At 37.8% G+C, this 23982-nt stretch overlaps 1 protein-coding gene across 1 annotated transcript in view; it reads right to left on the bottom strand.

Annotated features, from left to right (window-relative positions):
- Nucleotides 1-23982, bottom strand: part of GRIA2 (glutamate ionotropic receptor AMPA type subunit 2) — a 158490-nt gene that overhangs the window by 25320 nt on the left and 109188 nt on the right. The window contains exons 7-12 of the mRNA XM_060147078.1: nucleotides 15193-15360; nucleotides 14827-14931; nucleotides 14044-14154; nucleotides 12321-12527; nucleotides 11459-11829; nucleotides 6732-6930 (exon numbers count right to left, since the gene is read on the bottom strand). Coding sequence (XP_060003061.1) covers nucleotides 6732-6930; nucleotides 11459-11829; nucleotides 12321-12527; nucleotides 14044-14154; nucleotides 14827-14931; nucleotides 15193-15360 — 1161 coding nt within the window. The remainder of the gene's footprint in view (nucleotides 1-6731; nucleotides 6931-11458; nucleotides 11830-12320; nucleotides 12528-14043; nucleotides 14155-14826; nucleotides 14932-15192; nucleotides 15361-23982) is intronic.

The following is a 23982-nucleotide window of genomic DNA, read 5'->3' as shown; positions in this document are numbered from 1 at the left end:
GGCTAAAACTAATAAGGCTCATGGTACCTAGTACTTCTGAGGAGGTAGAGCAACTGGAACTCTCATACATTGTTGCTGGGAGTTTAAATTGTTACAAGCACTATTGAAAACTATTTGGCAATATCTTCCACAGCTAAATATGCATCCATCCTATAATTTAGTAGTTTTATTCTTATGTATAAACCCAAGAGAAATGAGTGCATGTGTGCACTGAAAGATGTGTACAGGAATGTTCATGGCAGCTTTAGACATAAAAGCCAAAAATTATACACAGCCCAAATGTCCACCAATGGTAGAATGGATCAATTATAATGTACTTATATGATGGAATACTACAGAGTAACAAAAAAAGAGCAAACTATTGTTATTGTTACATGCAACAACATAAGTGAATTTCACAGACATATGATGATCAAATAAAACCAGACACGAAGACTAAGGAGTGTATAATTCCATTTACAGGAAGGTCAAGAACAGACAAAAGTAGAATACTATGAACTGGGAGCCTCATCTTGATCTAAGTGATGGTTATACGGGTGCATATATATGTAAAAATTCATTGAGCTGTCACTTAAGATCTGTGCACTTTATACGTCATACTGCATTAAAAATATGATCACTAAAAAAAAAAAAAAAAAAATCAAGACTGTCCTCAGATGCTGTGTGGAATGGTGAGAACATTTAAAATGCCAGAGAAAGAAAACTGCCAAGCAGGGAGCAAATGATTTGAACTTGTCCTGGATTATCTAGAGAAGTCTTGGACATGCAGAACTGTCAGCTGTGCAGACTTTCATGACTAATCAAGCTCCCCAAAAAACTAAGGAAGAAAAATCTGTAATAATATGACTAACCACACCAGAGTGACTTAGAACATATCCTTGTAGTGCTGTTTGTTCCTAATTTATTCACATCCAGCATTGATTTAGTACTGAGTGCTTTAGAAACTATTTAAAGAGTTAAGCATGACTGAAAGATCTGTAAAGGGTCTATTTTGATATTAGTAACATACATATAGTCAACTATACACACTTCATCTCCATAATATTTGAAAGATATAATATATGTATGCATATGTATTCATGTATATAAAGTTAAGAAATATGTGTATGTATTTGTACATTTATATATACAAAGCTAGGTATATATACATATTTCTACCCACACAGAAATAGGTGATATATAGGAAACTATGGCAGAAAGATCTTTAGCTATACCAGAAATAAATAAGTATGGAGAACCACCACAAATTAGTGAAATCTGTTCTATAAAATACCAGTAAGGAAATCATGCTTGCATTATTGCTAAACACAAGCAATAAGTGGAACAAAATGTAACTATAATGAAATAGCACTTAATGCAGCTCTATACAGAAGCTGCTATAATGGCTAAAACATTTTTATTTACAAATATATTGCAATCAATATTTTATATAGTAACGTAAATAAGTGTATCTTATGCTAGAGAAGGAATTGAAAAAAAAGGTTGCTGCCTTTAAAAGGATAAATTGTTGTAATTCTCTTGTATTTGTGGTTATTATATGGTAAAGGAAAATTTCAAACCAGTCTTTTCAGTCAGGTAAGGCACACCTGCATTAATACTATGTATTTATCTATCATTTATACTCTCTGGAAACTCTGTGAAAAGTCTACAATGCTGGATAACAACAATATGGATTCTTATCTGACTAAATCAATCTTCTGAGAACGGCACTATTAACTTCACTTAATGAGAAGGGGAATACCTTTATTTTGACCATATTTTAGAATCTCTTCCTTCCAACGCCAGCATAATTAAAGGAGACCACTTACTCAGAGACACACAGAGTAAGATAAACAGATTGCAGTGTGGGGATTTAGGATAGGCATGAAGTACTTCCTTTTCGCAAGTTAATACTTCTGTTTCATGGATTGACAGGCCAATGGTAGGTTTATTTATAAAGCCATTTTCTATTCCCCACATCTAAGTTTCTGTAGGAAAATAATGCACATAGTTCTTACAAAATCATCTTCTGCTCATCTAATTCAAGATCTGTCCTCTTTTATCGAGAGAAGAAATTATCAAAATGTGAACGTCTAAAATTAGTGGTGTATAATTGATAGCCTAATTCTTTCTTAATTATAGGTGTGTTACAGTGGCGCTATAATTAGGCAAGAACAGCAGCTCCAAAGTGAGTCAGACTTTACCTTTCACTCTATATGAGGATGTACACGGGTTCCGAGAGCAGAAAACTCTGGAAGAGGAAGATGCAGGGTCTATTTCCTCACACCTCTTGTTGGTTACAAGATTGTCCCCTATTTCCTCTCTCTAGCACAACGAAGTAAATATTCCATTCATATTTGTTTTACCGATGATCACTTAAAGAACATACAGATTTTTAAATTAGAAAATTTACAGCTTAAATTGGAATTCTAAAACTAATGCACACACGCTGACTTCCCTAAAAAAAAATTAATATAGGGCTTCCCTGGTGGCGCAGTGGTTGAGAGTCCGCCTGCCGATGCAGGGGACGCGGGTTCATGCCCCGGTCCGGGAGGATCCCACATGCCGCGGAGCGGCTGGGCCCGTGAGCCATGGCCGCTGAGCCTGCGCGTCCGGAGCCTGTGCTCCGCAACGGGAGAGGCCACAACAGTGAGAGGCCCGCGTATCGCTAAAAAAAAAAAAAAAATTAATATAACCCATAATTATTAAATTATGTACCTGAAATCTGATTTAAAAAATCTTTAGATTTAAATTGAGTAATTATCATCCTAATGATGACAAAACAGATTCCTATAAATGAGATGAAATATTCTTCTTATAATTTGATATAAGATGCTTTCATCCCTTCAAAGATGTATCTTTAGTTAATTATCATTAATGTATCATTAGTTAATACTGAGACAAAAGACTAGGCTCTCAGAACTCCGAATTCTGTTTTAAAACTGGCCCTTTAATCTCTAAATGGTCTTAAACAAGTTATTTTTCCATCTTTTAGTTAGTTATACATCTTTAAAATTCAGACAGTGACCATCTTCTCAAATCAGTTTCTCCAATGGCTAAATCCAAAGCTCCTGCTGTGATAAAATCAGAAAGTTGACTTTCTGATAGACACTGTGATAGTAGAGAGTTTATAATAATATAAATGATAAAACCCCTCTTCATAAACAGCATAAGAAACAAAAAACTATCAGTAAAGCCAAATGAAGCCATATTAGGAAACATAAGATAACTGTTAGAACGTTAAGTATTAGCCACTGGTAAAAGCTGTGTCTTCCACGTGTAATGAGCTGTCTTGGGCATTAGAGTAAGTATTAAATATAAGAGACAGCCAGAGAACAAAAAGCACAGTACCTGTCCTCAGTCTGGGGCCAGCCCACTCCCTCTGCATCCCCACTCCTGGGGGATCAGGCACCACGATGGTCAATCTCCCATCACTCACCCTGTCCTGCACCCACCTTCCAGGAGCCCCAAACGCCCCTGAGGTTAGAGGACAGTTGAGAGAGAGGACGACCCAAGTGTGTGGTGAATGTTAATTTTAGGAACAGAAGCAAGGAGCATTTCCTTTGCACCTCTTTCCACCGTAAGCTTAGAAATTCAACCAGACTACTGCTAATAGACAGATTGTAGAATATAACCTAGGTTTTAAGGGGAAAAATGAAAATCAATGAAAATCAATGATATTTTGCCTTTATAGTGTCTATGAATTAGCTTCAGCTCATCCAATACGTTTAGAATAACGCTCTATAAGAGAAATTCTTTTTTTTACAAAAAGGAATTTGTTACTCAATTTCCATATACTAAAGCAATAAACTCTGTGGGGAAAGGTATGAGATGCGATGGCTACTGCTGCAAGCCAGAGTATCTCTGAAAACATCTCTGAGAGTCAGAAGCACAATTAAGATTGCCCTCACTATTGTCACCGTGGTACCCAATTATCCAACATTAATACAGTTAGAAAAACTATTCAAAACTACTCAATTTAGCAGCACCTTTTTATTTAATCCAACTTTTAAAGAAACATACCTTTTGTACATACTTTCCCAAATCACAGCCATGCCATGTTTTAATGGTGGGATTAACAGGCATGCTCCTATTCACTTTGGCGATGTGTGCTCTTCCATTAGCCTCCCTTCACTGGTACAAACAGAATGAACAGTGTGGCTTTTAAGTACTTTTGAGCCCACACCTTCCTTCTCTAGATAAGGAGTAGCTGACTGCTATGCTATAGCACTGAGACCTAGCCAAGGTCATGCATCAACAATTCCTTTTGAAGGTATATTGAGAGGAACTGTGAGGCCCCGTCTGGATTTCCACCATTATAATCCTCTAACATGACATACGCCGACACGGAGGTGACCGAAACACAGCAGGAGAGCAGCAAAGTAAATCCGGAGGAAGGAAGGAAAAACAGTGTACGGAAAGCACTCTTTAGGAGTAAACGTCCTCAGCACACTTGTTATCTGCTAGAATTTGGTCAAGTCCTCACATGTATCCGAGCTTAAATTTAATAACGCACAACATGCAAACAAAAGTGATCGCCCCAACTGTCAGACAGAAATACTGTGAGATTCAGAGATGACGCATAAGAAACTGCTTTGGGAAACTATACTCATAAAGGTTATCAGGTTGCCTAAACACTCACATCACTTCTCTATTATTCTAGGGAAGGAAAGCACCACAATCCTATATAGGCGAGTGGCACCCCACAGATACGTCAGCGTGTGTGCACACGTGCACGTGTGTGTGTGTGCACTGCGCATGGGGACCATGGTCTCCATGGGGTTACTGAGCTGAAACACAAGAGTAGCAGATCCTTTGCCCAAGTCACACAGCCTTCTCACCCTGTCTCCTGGGGAATTTGCATATTCTAATCATGAAATCTTGGCATCCCGCTGATTAAGGCGCGTGTTTCTATGATCGAGTTCAGGTACACTGAAAAGCTCTGAGATCCTGAAAGTGCAGTTGCTGAGAACAGTTGGTCCTCTTGTTGTCCAAACAAGCTAACGAGAGTAACTCTCAACAGACAGTGTCTGGAAACAATTAAGGTTATTTCCGTCAATATAAGGAGCACTAAGTAAACCATATGATCTGACAAGCCTCTGCCTCATTCTCAGGGCTCATTTACTTCAAGAGCGCGGAATACCAATAAAATATACCAGTAAAATAGAAGCAAGACCTATCGGGACACAATTTAAAAATGTTTCAAACTACACTTCTAATTGAGAATCATGCGATATTCTAATCTATTTTAATAGGTCCACTGTTATGATCAGGCTAGAGCACTGTGTTATATTAAGAGTATTGCAACTATTTTCAGAAGTAGCAGTAAATTGTCATTAGTAACAAATCTGCATTACAACATTCATACGCAGCATCAAAGTCAAAGTACCCGCTGACAGATGGACCACGCTCTCAGCTTATGTCGCGGTACCTAGTGGAAGAGTCAAGGTCCTGCCCACCCCACGTACAGCCAAGTTATTTTCTGTTGTCAGCCGTCCGACAACACCACTTTTTCTCCCGTGATATCTGGAGCACAACTGATGTTATTTGGAAAAGAGACCAGTGGCAATGCAGAAGGAGACAGTCTTCAAATTACAGTCTACTACTTCAGCTGGAAGTTGAAAGTCCTAAATCCTAATGCAGAAGTAAACTGGCCTGGATCTCACTCAAAGTTAGGCACACCCAAAGATGGACTATCAGAGATCATCATATGCTCCGTGTTTGGCTTAATGTCAATACCAAAGTTTATCTGCTATATTTAAGCGTTTTAATAGAATGAGTTCTTATAGAGAGGTAATAGTATAATGAAAGAAAGTTATACCAACATCAGCCTCTGGACTGGTGCCCATAAACAGAGACCATAATGAGGCCACAGATCTTTTAAAACTAAAATACATTTAATAGACATGTTGATTCCCATTTTAAAAGTCACGAAGTTGAAGGCCTTTGTTAGCCTTTTCTTGGAGGGTTTAACAGAAAGTTTGGAATTTCCACATATGAACACAATCTGTTTCCTGACTTAGAATTAACATAACGGATTGGAAAGTGAGTTTTCAACTGTAAATTATGTAAGATAGATGGAAGTCATGCTTTAACATAAAACGAAGTACAACATCCTTTTCTTTTAAAAATAATCACCTAAATTTAACTATACTTTGCTTCAATTTTGTTCCGAAAAGACAATCAATTTTTTTTAAAAACTAGATTTCTTTGCAACAAAGTGTTTTTCTCCGAAGGAGTCAGGAATCAAACAAAAGGATAGAGAGAGTGCTAAGTATAGCGGTAGGGGAGGGAGCGGGGTAGAGTCAAGGTTAAAAACAGACATAGAAAACAAACTTATGGTTACCAAAGGGGAAAGGGCAGGTGGGATAAATTAGGAGGTTGGGATTAACATACACTCTACTCTCTACTATATATAAGATAGACAACCAACAAAGACCTACTGTATAGCACAGGGAACTCTACTCAATATTCTGTAATAAGCTAAATGGGAAAAGAATTTGCAAAAGAATAAATTATATGTGTATGTATAACTGAATCACTTTGCTGTACACCTGAAAGTAACACAACATTGTACATCAGCTACAGTCCAATATAAAATAAAAATTAAAAAAAAACAGAAATAGAATTAGAGACAGGGAAGGAAGTTACCTGCACACAGCACTTTCGTGTAGACCATGGGAGGAGGGGCAAGGGGGCACAAAGTTTAATTACAAGAACAAAATCGGAAGTTAGGAAGCAGAATCTCTTACCCTGAAAAATTCCTTAGTGGAGCCAGAGTCTAACGTTCCATAAGCAATTTCTGTTTGCTTAGAGAGATCCTCCGCACTTTCAATGGGAGATACCATCCTCTCCACGGTCAGGAAGGCAGCTAAGTTAGCCGTGTAGGAGGAGATTATGATCAGGGTAAAGAACCACCAAACTCCTCCAACAATGCGCCCGGACAGGGATCTGATAACAAGTACGAAATGGATTTGTAAAGCGAAATGAATGACCTCGTAAGAAAACAAGTTAGCAGTATTATGCAAATATCGATTTACAGGGAAATATTTCACTTTATACTTTTCAATATACCTGCGAGTTGATGATACTTGAAATGATTAAACCTTCTGGGCAAGGAGTACAGATTTGCTAGATTTGATGAGACAGCCAGAGGCAGAACTTCAGATTCCTGAGATTCTTTCATAGTTATCATGGCCAAAGAGTTTATGGTATGAAATATCGTAACAATCAATTTCAAGAAATGTGCAAATAATCTATCCAATGCTCATACTACTTTATCCACTCATGACATAAGTAATCGAACAATAGAATCTAAGATCAACAGCAGAACTCAGAACAATGTTGACAAGCAAAATCAAATATCAATATAAAAGAGTATGTACCACAGATATGGCTTTAAACACTGAAGAAACCCTCCTTTTAATCCAGCCAATGAAGTTCAAAACCCTCAAAAAAGGTCCAAAATCTCATTAGGTATTTTTTTGTGTGCAGAAGCATAGGTTTTAGATACAGTACAAGATTAAAATGGAAAATAGTGATACTACAAACAAAGTATGACACAAAATATTATTCTTAATGAATAAAACTCTGATGCTTCAGGGCATGGACAGCTATGACCCTGTTCCTTTGTGCCTCCTGCTTAAAAAAAAAAAAAAGAAAACTCAAGGAGAACAAATTAGACATGTAAAAGTTTGCCAAGATATAAATTCCTAGTTGAAATATAATAACAATATTTCTGTGACCATAAATTCCTAAAATACTTTTCAAAAGCTTAATTGATTCCCAGTAATTTACTGGTAGATAAACCCTAGGCAGATAAATGTAGACATGTAGATACAGAAAGAGATACATAGGGTATTATTTGGTAAGATTTGGTGGGGTTCTACATATAATGGTATTTGAGTAGTATTACCACACCAGTATAATAACTTTTTCTTTTTTGTTAATAACTCTGTTATGCCTAAAAATTAAACCTTCTACAGTGAAGAGGTAACACTTCTAAAAATTTAAATGATGAAAATGTGCCAATTTATGACCTAAACGAAACCTCCTAAACTAAACTAAATATAAAGAAATATTTTTGATGAAACATAGACACTACATCAAATTATTAGATCGTATTTGTAGAATAAACTACTCAAGCAGTCAAGAAAAGGGGTGAAGCTAAAAGTAAAGATTTTTTAGATAAAAACATCTGCAGCTAAAATAAAAGAGAAAACGAGAGAGAGCACACAAGCAATGAAAAAATAATAATAATATAATTAAGAGCCTTTACCAGTCTCTAAGAGTTGCAAAGAATGAAACAAATATGATAGAATGGAAAAAAGTTAAACAAGTCTCACTTATATTCTGAAAAGGATATTAAATACATTTTGATTTTGGAAAAACCCTATGTAGACACAGCCACTCTCAAAATGTTCACTATTTATTCCATCACAATGGAAGGTATAATTATATGACATGTAACCTGTACTGAAGAGGATAGATTCAGTATCTGACTACGCACAGCCCTTAAAACAAAACGATTGCATGGTAATTGTTTTTGATACTATACATTTCAGATTTATTTGCAATATATTTGAGAATCATTTTTATAATTCATTTATTTATTCTGTTCTAGTTGAAAATTTAATTAAATATGCCAGTTTATTTACAGTGTGTGAGATAACCCCCCAAATTTATTTGACTTGTGCATTATTCAAAACAGAAAATTCTTGAGCAATTTATTATTTACTTGTAAGTGTTTCCAAAGGATCAATTATGATTCTGGAGTTCCTGAGAAATTTTATGCAGAGGAGCAAATTCAATATTATGTTTCATGGTGACAGACAAAAATGTTTTTCTAATTAAAAATAAAACTTTCATCTCTCAGTATCTGCACTAACGGAGCAAATAAATGCACATATTCTGCCATTTCTTTTAAATTTCTATTAAATAATTATTTTAAGAATGAAAATTTTTAATCATTTTAATCCTTTAAGGATATTGGGGGGGAAGAAAAAAGAAGAAGAAAACCGGAGAATAAGAGTCAACTTTACAGCATTTTGCTCTCATAATTCTTTGGTCCTAGTCTCCACAAAACTACAGTTAACGTATTCTAAACTTAATTTCAGGCAATGACCAATTCAGTTCAATAAACCATTCTATATTAAAATTTAAATGTGTTCTACTCATATAAATAATAGAGTTCCATACCATATTTTACTTGGAAAAAGTTGGTAAATATCGTTTAAAATATATAAAGAGCATCTCTAAAGTGATCTGTGGATTTCATACATTATTATTAAGATTTTTTAGGTACTAAGCTGCTCTATTCTTTCCTAATCTAGAGTTACCATCATTGCATTCTAAAAAACGATAGTTTGGTTCATTTAAAAAACTCCTTGAATTTCCCAATATTAGGTAGTAAGTTCTTGGTAAATGCACGTATACCATAAAGTGAAAGATACATATGCTTGAAAATTTTAATGAAGTGAATTTTGCTTATATATATATGTATATATCTATTCATATATATTCTGTGGCCAAAAAAATGCTAACAAGGAAAAATATGCTATCTAAAATTGATACATCTTACCAGGAAATAAAAATGGTTACATGTGGAAGTTTAGTGAGTCATGACTCATGAATGAAATCACAAATGAAGAAAAAAGATAATATCTTAGGAAGCAGGCTTGTTGAAAATTAGAATGTCACTATGTCATGGTGGACCCTGGTAAAACACAGATTGTTAAATGTCCCTTGTGCCCCAGCTCCTATATGTCAATATGTTTTCTGCTCCTAGACGAGCACTGGAGGCCAAAACCTTCAGAGCCCTGGTGCATGAGGAGCGGGGCAAACAAACCTGGGTCCATCGATGGGAACCCAGGTCGATATGTCCTGTGTCCTAAGGAACCTTCACATGCTTCTCCTGCTGATTCAAAAGGCAGAGCATAGTTTGTGGAACCTTAGGATAACTGCCTGATATCTCAGGACTATGGCAACATCATACTTCAAGAGTCTTCTTACCAAAGATGAATCACTTCATTATTATTATGAGCCACAGTGTTCTCTGAGATTCCAATCTGGTTAGTATTTTCCTCCTTCATCATTAGAAACTTCTCTTTATGCCTTTAAGTTCAATCAGATCAACTATAGAGATGAAACTATGAATCTTATATGTTTTGTCAGAGGTCATAATTATATATATATATATAGTATGTAATAATTATTATTATATGCTATACATTAAAATTATATATCTCTCTATATATGCAATGCAAGTACCATTGATATAGTTCTAATTTAGTGCAGTTCCATACAGAAGCCACAGGGAATTTGATGGAATTACGATTGTTCAGATCCGTAAAATTCGTAAGAATGTGCCCTGCTATCTGAGAAGTAGGTCGTTGATAATTTCTGCATACATGATACATTCCCTTTATCTTGATGGGTGTAGTATACAGAAAAGATCGCGGAAGATACAAAATTTTGAGCTTCACATATAGGTTTTTGAAATTAATCACTTCTTATCCCCAAAGTGCTCAAAAACTAACAATAATGAAATAGTATTTAAGAAGCCATTGCCTCAGTTACTAAGATACCCATAGACTCAAAGGAGGGTAATTGAGCCCAAATTAAAATGTGCCGGTAGATCGATAATCATATAGGCTTTAAATGTGAAAGCAATCTCATTAGGAAAAGTATGATTTTTTCCTCTGAAGAACCAGACATGGCTATCATTCTTAGTCATGTACGTGACATGAATAAAGGCAATGTGTGTTTTGGGATACATTCATTATATTTAGGCATTCTAGGGCAGGAATTAAAATATTATAATGAGAACAGGGATGTTTGAATTTATTCCATCCTCTATGTGTATTGCTATTCAACATGGCACAAGCATTTGTAACAATCAGCCGTCATTATTACCCACCTATATATTTCTAGATACTTGGAAAATATATTATCATACATTCTTTTTAACCCAGCAACCTAACCTTTAAAAAAAACACAAATTTTATAAATATCTCTCTCATGTCATTTCCATGAGCTAATAATGGGGGGGAAGAAAAAAGAGAGAGAGAGATGAAATGCGTGCAAATGGAGTTTTGTCGCTTTTGTAGTTAGTAAGTAATGTTGCCCATTTTCCCATATACAGGTCTGTGGAGCAAAACACAGATGACTGTAAAATGAGAATATGCAGCAAAAACACGGTACCCCTCCAAGAAGGCATGGAATGATGGGAACCTTATGCATTTTATAGCCTCTCCATGGTGTGTATAATCTCACCAGGGAAATATAGGATCAACGTTCAAAGAACATTGCTCAAATATTTCACAGGCTTACGCCGACGGTAAGAGTCTGTCCTCACGAGTCTTACGCTGCTAGGACAGGTAGTCGGCGGCTGCTAACTTCTTTACAGTGAATTCATAAACACCATGAATGTCCACTCGAGACCTAAAATGCACAAAGTTGAAGCAGGTGAGTAACCAACCTTGGCGAAATATCGCATCCTTGCTGCATAAAGGCACCCAAGGAAAACCAGAGACTATTAAAAATCCCAAATTCATTAGTTGATTCACTACTTTGTGTTTCTCTTCCATCTTCAAACTCCTCAGTGTGCCACTCGTAGGGGCTAAATCTGCTGACCAGGAATAAAACTACACTGACCCCTATGTAGGCAAAAACAATGCACATCCAGATCTCATAGGCTAAAGGATCAAGAAATGAAAACACTCCTGGTTTGGACTTCTGAGGCTTCTTGATCATGATTGATATCCCGAGGCTCATAAAGGGCTTTGAGAAATCGATCACCTCCTCTCTCACAAGGGTGATGGTTAATGGAGCAATTGCAATATCAGCTTTCTGTAAGGGAAACAAAGGAAAATAATAGAACCAGGAGTCACGGTCAGAGAGGAATCGTGGTTACGTTATTTGATCAAAGGGAAGGGAAGGACATCAGGAAACTGGGAATAATCATTTCCCTGGTGGAATCCCAGTACATACTTAACAGAAGAAAAGCAATTAGTTCCCCAAATATCCCTCCTGTTTATAAATACAGAGTACACCCTTCTGGCTTGATTACGATAAGTACATCTGCCTCTATGCCGTGGCAATCTCTGAACAATGCATATGGCCCATAGGCTTCAAGACAGGTGAGATGCCTGTCTCCATCTGCATATTTGCTTCTAACTTCATCCTTCATCTTTAAATGTGCACAAGGAAATAACACAGCATTCCTAGAGCAATGTGGGAAACCCACAATCTCAGACATTGGTACTTTGCATGGAAGGCAAGCATTCTCTCAACAAGAGTTCAAACGTAATGACTTTACCTTTGAGAAGCGCAGTACTTACCCCATATACAAGTTCTCCAACCATCCCATTCCAAATTTTCGTGTCTGCATCCCTGGCCCCATACTTGCCATCCCCAACAATGGTCAACTTGTACTTGAACCCACAATGCTTGGCTATTTCTGCAGCCAAGTCAACACAGTAGCCCTCGTAGCGCTCATTGCCTTCAAGCATTTCATGATTTTTCTTCATCATAACATATGGAGATTCCTATATGGAAAGACAGGGCTCTAGTTGATCAAAACAACTGTGTTCCCGATCTACTCGCATCCACTCAAATCTTCTGGTTTAATTATTACCTGTAAGCCAGAGATGTTGTAAAATACAGATAGTGGAAAATACGACTGGGAAAAAATTAAGCATAATGCTTCTGATCAAAGGTCCTCATCTATCTTTCATTATATTTCATGCACATGGCTGGCACCTGGCCATACCAAAGTAAACAAGAGACTCAAAGCACAAACTGTTAGTATGTCCCCTTGTAGTGCTTGTAATCCTAGTATTTAGAGAGGAATAATGTGGTTTAACATCTGTTTTAGTCAACTCTGGATCCACCACTCTCTTATTCTAAGTTAGGGCTCCCCTGACTCCAAAGAACCAGCCTTCACCCAAAACCCTGTGCCACTACGAGTTCGAGGATAAGGTTCTTGTGGAAATCAGGTCCACGATCAGTGATGCCCAGACTCAAAGAGTCGTTGCCATAGTGATGTATGGAATCTACCCTCTCAGACTTGAGAGCTCACTTGCTCTTTGAGATAGAATATCCTAGAATTACGCTACACGGATAGCTAGGGAGTAGCATCCCCCCTGTGAACACCATAAAAAGGAAGCATGAAAACATGACTCAACACCAGCCCCCCAATTTTCTCCACTGGAAAGTGGCACTGAGGATATTTGGGGTTCAGTGAGATACCTCCTCTCAGTGGCATGATTGAGGCAAAAATCCTCAAACATCTAGCTTACATTTATTAAGACTTTTCCAAGTGCCAACCAATGTTCTTATCCAAATCCCTTATTAACCTATGTTTTCTTCTCAATATTGTTACCATAATGAATCTCACAAATTCACTACGTCACAACTTAGTAAAACGAGATCAGACTGTTTTGCTGCAAAATCACGTTATTTCCTCCATTTCATTTCCCCAACAGTTTCTTGTCATAATCGACATCTGCCGTCCATCTATCCAAAGCCTCGACGTTCAGGATCCAGTTCCATTTTGTCTCATCCAGCCAATATACATCCACTTAGCACTAGCTATGTGCCAACTACTGTGTTGAGACTCGGGGTTAAAAGGAAGGGAGATCACCCTTGTCTTTCAGGAGTTCACCTTTCCATACGAATATAGAGAAGTTGACAACATCATTAAACCATGGAACAAATCTAAGGACAGAACGGACCCAGAATTGTGTGGGAGTGGAAAGGTCAAACATGGGAGGAATACAAGGAAGGCTCTTCCAGGCTTGCCCTAGGTGTTCACCCACGTGAGCACCAGGTTACCAATTATCTGTGGAGCCGAAGTTCAGTCCTGAAGAGGATAAGACGTATTCTGAGTGCCGTTGCTCGTGTTTGTGAGTCCTTCTGACAGAATGAGCATGCAGCGAATGACTAAAACATTCAGAAGCATCACTGTATCAGTTATTCTCCTAAATATAAGCAGCGATTCTCGTTGACAGATACTTTTCTTAAGAAAAAGAACGTAAAACAGAGGCATAGGTAGCTAATTACCAAAATTGTAGTGACGACCACAGTCTTATTCTCAAGCCCAGAAGTATCGTTTCCAGAAGGGAGTTCGGTGAGAGTAACAACCATTTTGTCGACTTCGCTCCAGTACCCGATCTGCAAAAGGGTACAGAAGGTGGGCACCTGGACATAGGACCTTCCTACTGGCAAAGCACTGAGTTATTTTCAAACCCATGTTTGAATCTGAAATTACACCTACACTAACTAGGCTTGTTCTAAACAGAGATGTACCTTTTATGCACGTGAATCTAATAGCAATAGAAAGAGACTATAAAAATAAACAAACAAAAACAATTCTTAGAAACGGCTTTTCTCTTCGTGTTCACTTTTCATACTCTCCAAGGGTAATTTGTGTGGGAGTGATCATATAGAAACATAAATAAAATCCAAACAGTGGCATTTCAGCCATAACAGAAGAAAAAAAATGTTGACTTGAACAGTTACATTCACATTTGCACCAGCTATGTTTGGTCTCCCGAACCATAATCTTTCAGGAACAGTTCTTTTTCTTCTCATTAAACTCTTTTTCTACCTCTGTCTAAAAAAAAAGTATAACAGATTTATTTATTATATCTTAAAATTACATTTCAGGATTACTTACCAGAAATAGAGTTTATTTAGAAAACATATTTTAATATATATGTTTCTGGAAGTTGTTGAATCCAGCTATGTGAATATATGTCTCCAGGATTCTGGAAGATGAGGTGATGGGTTCACTAACTCACCTCCTCACACAGAGAGAATGCCTTCAATTCACTAATGATTTACCTTCCGTGGCCCATTCGTTTTGAGCTCCATGATGTTAATTGTATAATTTATTCTTTTTCCATTCTGGTCAAACTTGATATTTCCTGAGAGACCTTCAACCTGCACCTAATGAGGAAATGGGAAAGGAGCACAATTATAAATTCACTTCCACCAGATACAGAGTGGTTGACCAGATGACTCTCCTGGGATGCAAGTCAAGAAAATGACCCTTACTAGGTTTCTGCTCTTCAACCTACCTTTGTGTAGTTAGGAAATAATACTCCCTCTTTATAAAACAGAAGGGATAAAACAAGAATGACTAATTCAGCAGGAAAAAAAAATAGTGGCCATCGTTAAGTCACATTACAATCATTTTCAGTGACTGACCTGTTTGAGGGCCCTTTCTATTTCTACCCCTTGTCCCCAGGGCACAGCTGGGTTTGCCAAACAGTCTCCTGCATTCCCCCTTCGGGAGATTTCAATTCTCTGCTTCCGTAGGTTTCGAAAAGCTTCGGTCATCACTTGAACGGCGTCATAGGTCAGAGCAGAAGTATACTGAAAAGTACCACACACATTTCATAAGAATGGGAGAAAATTCAGAGGCTCACTGTACACTGGCAATCAAGATTCCAGTTGCCCACCATACATGCCGTATCAGGGTCCAAGAATATAGGCACAATTTCTCTCTCTAGAAACCTAAGAATGTAAGAGGAGTACTATGGAATATTGGAACTATGAACTGTCCCTTTGATTCTAAACATTTTCAATGATATTAACATCTCATCTACTTCAGGTGAGACTTTTCATAATAATTGTGTTGATGTTTTCACTTTTGTTTTTGTTTTTCTAACTAGTTTCTCATTAGAGCATCACTTTATGGCCTGACCTGGTGATATGGGAAATTATGAAATTAACAAATCAATATTTCTCTACTGTCTGATGAGAGATTCACCTGGCAATAGGGAAAGAATACTGATCATTTGGGGGATCCTTAATCTCTAATTCCACCCTAGTGATGTTCATATAGATCTGCAGTGATCTTTTGAGTGTTTGTTTTTAAACTCTCCTAGGTGATTATGATACTCAATTAGAAGAACCACCAAACTTCATGATTTCTAGGTCCCCTCAGGCTTCAATAATCTATGATAGTCCTGGTTACAAGCTTATGGTATTCAGATCCCAGGGGGGCAGCAGGATTATTTTAGGAGCCTGGGGCGAAGCAGAAAAAAACTACTATCAATACATGTGTACTAGGCATGGTCAGGGGCTGGATAAGTATTATTATGGCATGTGTATATACTGTCATTGATCTACGTTTGATGCTGCTGTCAATAATGATAAATCCCATTGTAACATAAGAGCTTTAATTACTGCTGAGGAAATTTCTGTTACTCAGTATTTTTCAGTCTTTAGGTAACAGAAGTACAGTGAAGCTGGGGGGGAAATGCCATATCACACTGATTTTGTGACACTAGAATTTTTGACCACACATCCGAAACAGGACCTCAACATTTCCAAATAATCCTCCTCTTTCTTCAGTAACTTGGTTCTTCCACTCTCAAAAGTGACTATTCTATACCTTCTTTCTATCTTCTCTTCTATACACTTCTCTTTCTCTCCTGCTGACTCCCCTGCCTTCCCAGTCGCCAAGAAAATAGAAGCCAACAGACAGAACCGGCTGACCTTTCCACCGAAAACTACCAAGCTCCACCTTCCCTCCGTCTCCGTCCTGAGCTGGCATCGCTTGAGGTGGCCACTCCCCTTCTTCAGGACAGCCACTCCAGCCTCACACTGACTCCGCCCCTCATGCCCCTGAGGACATTTTGTTCTGCACTTATACTCTCAATATCCTGCATCAGCCTTTTTTCTCTATTGGATCATCTCTATCAGCAATTCTACTGCTCCAGTATCTCCTACCACAAGTAAAAGAAGAAAACAATAGGTAGGTAGGTAGACTTGATAGATAGGTGGATGACGAGGACAGATAATAGACAGATTAGACAGATAGATATCGATAGATATAATAACTGCTTTTTAGGTCCATATCTCCTTCCAATTTCCACCATCTTTTTCTGTTTCCTTCACAAGAACGTTTGTTAAGACAGATTTTCTAAATTTTCCATTTCACATCACCCTCCTTGCTCTCTTGAAGTGATCTCATTCAGTCCATGGCTTTAAATCGCATCCATTCACTCAAACATGACTTCCTCAGCAGCGTCCTTCCTGCCCAGCCCACCCAGTCACTCTCCTGCATGGGACCTTGTTCATCCCCTTCATAGTCTCTACCAGCATCTGAGTATCTTCTTCATGCATTCTTTGTCTACTTCATCTCTCCTCCCCAATAGAACAGTTACTCTAGGGAAGCAGAAAACTTATGTCACCACTGAATTCTCAGAGCCCAGGGCACAGCTGGAGGAAGGAAGGGAGGAAGCAAGGCCAGAGATCTTGATACTGATTCTATCTTTATGGGACTCACATTGCCTCCCAGTTCAGTGAAAAGATACATAAACAGATAATTGCAAAATATCATTAGAGTGTTATAAATTGGTCCAGTGGTGGATAGACGCCTGTGTTGTTTATTTTTAATATGAAAGATGGTACAATAAAGCAAATGAGAAAGTAATTTATGTGGTATGAATTATCCTCTCCTCACATGCAGAAATTGTTCTGAGTTTTTAATGCTAAAAATGGTAATGTGAAGTTATCACTTAATCTTCGCATGAAATAGTTTAGTTGAATCAGTTTCATTTTATCCCATGAATGAATCAAATTTGATGGGAAATTTGGTAAGAAGAAAGAAGAAAAAGAAAATGATTTGAGCCTGCAGAACTGTGATTGATGCTGTTAACCGTGATAAGATATTCACATTTACTGCTAAATTTTCTTAAGCAACGTCACTGCAGGCCTATTCGTGAGTCCTTCTTGACAAATCTAGAATATCTCCTGGATGACTGCAGTTAAGTTTCCTGGAAATACCTCTACTAGATGGATCTAAATAAAACCCATCACTATTTTTTCCAAAATCTGCAACCTCTTCCTTCAAACTGTACATGCAAGATATTAGCAAAATATACTGTTACATATCCATTTAGGCAACTTATATTCTTGGATTGAAAATGTAATTTTCAATTACTGGGAACTTATCCTGAGAAAATATTCTCAAATACAGAGAATTTTCACACAAGCTATTCATTTCAGTATCATTTGTAATATGCAAAAATTAGAAGGAACCTAGATTTCTGAGAGTAAAGGAACGTTTAAAAACCATGCTTTCTGGGACTTCCCTGGCAGTCCAGTGGTTAAGACTTCTCCTTCCAGTGCAGGGGGTGTGGGTTCGATCCCTGGTTGAGGAGCTAATATCCCACATGATTTGCAGCCAAAATACCAAACCATTAAACAAAAGCGATATTGTAACAAATTCAGTAAGGACTTTAAAAATGGTCCACATCAAAAAAAAACTCTTAAAAAAAATACACTATGCTTTCTGCCTTGTGGAAGTATTATGTAGCCATTAAAAAATTCTACTAATAACAATTTGTAACAATACAAATAATGTTAGCTATAAAATAAGTGAAAAACAGTATTACAACTAAAGTTTTTTCAACAAAAAGTGAGAATAATAAACAATGGTTATATCCCTTCAACAAAAAAAGGAAAGAAAAATAAACAAAATGGTTAGAATAACAGGGAGGAAACATACATGATATTTCTTTTCCAAGCATTCTACAATAACCATGTACCTTTAAAAAAAACCTGTATTATATCAAAAGCATTGTTTTAAGTCATATCTACTTAGGAAAAGACTTCTTGGAGAAATGGAGATATCACATCAGCTTTTTCCTGCCTCACTTATATGACTGTCTCTATTCTCCTAGAGGAAAAAAAAACAATTAGTTTGTTTTCTTATACAGCAATCCATCCACTGCTAAACAGAAACCTGTACTGCAGTTTGTATTTGAGAGTAATGATCATAGTTAAAAGGCAGACTCTTCCTTCAGTTACCCTGCTCACATTACTATGAGAAATCTATAAAGCCATCTGCTAAATGTTTCAGAGGTCTATAAATGTTGGTGAACTACATTAAAAAATAAGATGAGGCTGAATGAATTAAAAGTATTTAAGTCCACGCAGCGTGTTATCATTATGACTCAGGGCACGAGCTCACTAAGAAGAAAAATCCCTCCAACCTTTTTCAAATGTTCAAATCTAATCAAGTCTCAAGCCTATTATCACTGTAAATTAAAAGTCACAATCACAGACACAATTCGGGGCTGAGAGAAAATCAACAGATCCTGTATCCGTACCTCCTTCTTCTTTATGTTCTGCATATGTGCCTCATTTATTTTTCTCAACAAATATATCACGTTTTTGATTGGACAGTTAAATATTTCAGTTTTATTCTACCATTCACTAAACTAGATGTAAATTCATTTGAAGGGAACGTGATGGTGATGTAAGATCTCCTTCTTCGAAAACAAATGCATCATCTCTGCCCTGATGTTCTGTGAAATCCCTCAGCTGAGTTGGAAATTTATATCTCACTGGGGACCATTATGTTCTGTGATGCTATATCACCATCAATCCTATCCACACTTGAAGAAGAAATCTGGGAAAACGTTTTTATGGTCCGTTTTCCAAATGTGCTTTTTATTCCATTTCAAATGTATCTTTATTGAGACTTATTTTTCAAAAATAAAATATGCATTTTAAACATGTTTGTTAGGTCCAATAGTGATCAGATATTATTCAATAATGTGTTACTATAATTACTGATACCTGAAAGGGTAGTCTTACAGCCAAAAAAAAAAAAAAAAGAGGAGATGAAAAGGAGTTCTATATACATTTCAAATTTAATGAATATTCAAAGAGGATAAATGGGCTATAATATAAAATTTTATGGACCTTCATAATGATAGCACCTGTTCCGAAACATATGTTACCTGCACGGTGTGAAGACAGAAAAAGAAATGCCATTCAAAAAGGAAGTACTAGGGCTTCCCTGGTGGCGCAGTGGTTGAGAGTCCGCCTGCTGATGCAGGGGACACAGGTTCGTGCCCCAGTCTGGGAAGATCCCACATGCCGCGGAGCGGCTGGGCCCGTGAGCCATGGCCGCTGGGCCTGCGCGTCCGGAGCCTGTGCTCCGCAACGGGAGAGGCCACAACAGTGAGAGGCCCGCGTACCGCCAAAAAAAAAAAAAAAAGCAAGTACTAGGCTTTTGCATTATCAAAGCGTTACAAAATTTCCTATGAATGGCCACTTTCCAAACATTCGTTGACACTTGAAATTGAACTGAGTATAGTTTAGAAAGCACGGAATACAGCACCTTCTGATTTCTATCAGGGCTGCCTCAAGTCCTGATTTTGCCATTTACAGCTCTGTTGCCTTGAGCAAGTTAACTATAGCATCAGTGTCCAAAGTTTCTTATCAATAAAATAAGGAGAACAATGTCTGCTCTATGTCGTAGTAGTGTTGGAAAGGAAGGTGAGGGAGAAAGGAAGAATTCAGGTTGACCTAGTTCACTACGAGCCAAAGCTGAGTTGGATAGCTTCCTAGTAAGTCCTTTAAAAAAAAAGAAACAAAAACCTCGATGCAACAAATATTTTTATTCCAATTTTATAGGTGAAGACTGCAAGTTACAAGTTATGTTTTTCTCAGGGTCACAAAAATATGTGACAAAGGTGAAGGCATTTGAAGTAATGAGGGTGACTGACCTTCCTGGTTTGCCTGGGTCTGTCCCAGTTCTGGATCAGAAAGTCTGGAGTCCCAGGCACACTGGAACTGTTGGTCCCCTTATTTGGCAAATTCCACATCAAATGCATAAAGTTACAGGAAACGAGAAGCCGGATGAGTTGAAAAATATGCTAAAAATGCAAGTTATTAACCAGCATGTTTGTCTTCTTTTTTCCTTTTATTACGATCTAACTTGTTCAAAACTAGCTTATTTTTACAACATTTTGAAAACTGCCATCCTGATCTACAAGAGTCTCGGATCCAATAAGTTCAGAAGATGGTTCTCATGTTGGCATATTAAAGGCCCTGAGAAATACTGCAGTAACAATTCCAGTTTAACTTTGTTTGGTCAGCACTGCCCAAACTAATTACCATTTAAAATTTTTCCTTAACATCAATTACTTTCCATAAAACTAGCATTTGTGTAACATACTTTGGGCTGTAAGTTTTATAGACTGATAACTTTTCCATAATCATTTTTAAAATAGCATCAATTATTTAGTTAAAATTATTATCAATAGAATGATATCTCCCTAGAGAATCTTACACAATATAACAATTCTCAGTTTCTCCATTACAAAATTATCAACATAGTCAAAAATGATGAGCTCTAGGAAAAATAACTAAGCTTATAAGAAAATTTTAGAAAGTCTTTTTTTTAAAACTTCTTGGCAATGGCCTAGAATCAACTAAAGCCATAGAAAAGAAAAACATTATTATGAAATACATTATAAACTTAAAATTATTCACTTCTCTTCATTTCAAATTCAACTGAAGTCTAACCGCTGGAAAAGACATGTCTGTGATAAGGTCATCGTTAATTTCCTCTAAGCCTTTTGGACATGTGATCTTTGTAGCTTCACTGCATAAAACTGCAAAATCTTCAGTAAGACTAAACATCACTGGAGGAACAGGAACTCTCACTCATTGTCGGTGGAAACACAAAATGGTATATGGCTACTTTGGCAGACAGGTTGTTTCTTACAAAACTAAACAGACTCTTACCATAGGATCAGCAATCACACTCCTTGGCGTTTACCCAAAGGAGCTGAAAGCCTATGTCCACTCAAAAACCACCACACGGGTGCTCATAGCAGCTTCATTCCCAATTGCCAAAACTTGGAAGCAACCAGGATATTCTTCAATAAATGAGTGGATAATCTGGGGTACATGCAGACAATGCAATAAGATCATCGCTACAAAAGAGCAAGCTACCAAGCTTCGCAGACAACGAGGGACTTTAAACGCAGATGACTAAGTGAAAGGAGCCCACCAGAAAAGGCTACAGGCTATATAATTCCAACTATATGACCTTCTGGAAAAGGCAAAACTATGGAGACAGTAAAAACTACGGAGACAGTGGTTGCCAGGGGCTGGGGGGAGGGAAGGACGAATAGGTGAAGCCACCTTTAGAGCAGTGGAGATGCTCTGTCTGAAACTATACTAATGAAAGCATGTCACTGTCCATTTGTTCAAACCCGTAAAATGTATAACAACAAGAGTGAACAGTAAGGTAAACTGTAGACCTTGGGTAATTATGACGTGTTGATGGAGGCTCATCAATTCTAACACATGAATCACGCTGTGAGTGGAGTTGATATTGGAGGAGGCTGTGCGAGTGTAGGAGAAGAGGATATATGGGAAATGTCTGTACTTTCTGCCCAGTTTTGCTGTGAACCTAAACCTGCTCTACAAAAATAAAGTCTTAATTAGAAAGCTAATAAAAACTCAACATCTGGGCTTCCCTGGTGGCGCAGTGGTTGAGAGTCCGCCTGCCGATGCAGGGGACACGGGTTCGTGCCCTGGTCCGGGAAGATCCCACATGCCGCGGAGCGGCTGGGCCCGTGAGCCATGGCCGCTGAGCCTGCGCGTCCGGAGCCTGTGCTCCGCAGCGGGAGAGGCCGCAACGGTGAGGGACCCGCGTACCAAAAAACAAAAACAAAAACAAAACTCAACATCTTTAGTAAGCACACAAGCTGTATCACATTTTCAAGGGGGAAAAGACAGCTCCACTGGCAGGAAACCACCATTAACATCCTTTTTTATCATTCTCTATGAATAATAAAAATAATTTTTAATACTCTGGGGTGAAAGACTCTTGAATGTAAAAAGAATATATTAAAAACAACATATCTTTGCCTAAATTAGCCAGATTGGCTATTGACCCTGGCTGAAAATCTTGCTTAAGGACCAAGACTTTTACATTCCGAAACTCTAGATTCACTTAGGGATTCAAATTTTCAGCTAAAACGAATCAGATTCATCAAGATAGAAAAGAGATACTCGAGTCAACACAGTGCTTGGTTTTGATTCACCCTGAGAAGAGAAAAGGCTTTTCTTAGAGGCAGGTATTTTACTTGTTCGTTGCATGAGTTCCTCCCCCCCGATGCTCCCCACTTCTTAGGCACCTTCTAACAGGTGAAGGTGGCTTATTCTTTGTAGTCTATGAACAACGAAACCAATATTTTCCAGGGTAATTTAAGATTTGATTTCAGCGGAGGTGACCTGCTCAAAGTCACTACAATCTTTAAGAGACAGAGGAGCCTCTTGAGGGTCATAAATTTGGCAAAAATTAGAAATGTTAGCATATGCTTTTGCATGCCTAAATTTGCATATCACATGATCAGGGTATTAGAGATTTGGGAGAAATCTCAGAGATCGTGGACATTTATTCCCTTTGCAGACCAAAAAATGTGGACCTGAGATGAACCCAGATATCCTGCATTATAATTCAAGCAGTGGTAACGTATTTTTATTTTTCATGGTGTAAGATGTATTGCAATAGCTTAATAAATTATTTTTCAAGTAATTTTTATGAAATATGTAATGTTATCAATATCGAATTTTCAATGTATGGGTTTATTTCAGTCATAAACACACTTTTTTTTTTTCTTTTGGTACGCGGGCCTCTCACTGCTGTGGCCTCTCTGGTCGCGGAGCACAGGCTCCGGACGCACAGGCTCAGTGGCCATGGCCCACGGGTGCAGCCGCTCCGCGGCATGTGGGATCCTCCCGGACCGGGGCACGAACCCGCGTCCCCTGCATCGGCAGGCGGACTCTCAACCGCTGCGCCACCAGGGAAGCCCATAAACACACTTTTTAAACCACAAAACATAACGGACTAAACTTGTCAAGCGTCTTTTTTGTTGCATGTCAAAATACTTTAATGTTCGTTGTAGGGGACTACAGCCAGCAGTGGGTTTGGTCAGTTAAAACATTCGAGAAGCAGAATTAATTCTAGGAAGCCACCAGGGCACTATTTAATGCACAGCACTAATTACCAAACTCAAAAAGATTATGCTATTTCCAGACAGGTCTAATAAGTCTCTTAGGATAGCAATTAAGAAAGTTCGAATTGCTGCTTTAAGTCTTTTCCTGAGTAAAATGGGATTCTTGCAGGAAAGCCATTATTTAAGTGGCACACAATGTCAGTCCTGTGTTAGGGGT

Source organism: Lagenorhynchus albirostris, chromosome 4, assembly GCF_949774975.1.
Source record: "Lagenorhynchus albirostris chromosome 4, mLagAlb1.1, whole genome shotgun sequence".
Taxonomy (NCBI): Eukaryota; Metazoa; Chordata; class Mammalia; order Artiodactyla; family Delphinidae; genus Lagenorhynchus; species Lagenorhynchus albirostris.
Note: the sequence above shows the minus strand (reverse complement) of the source record. Positions and strands in the feature narration are given on the sequence as shown.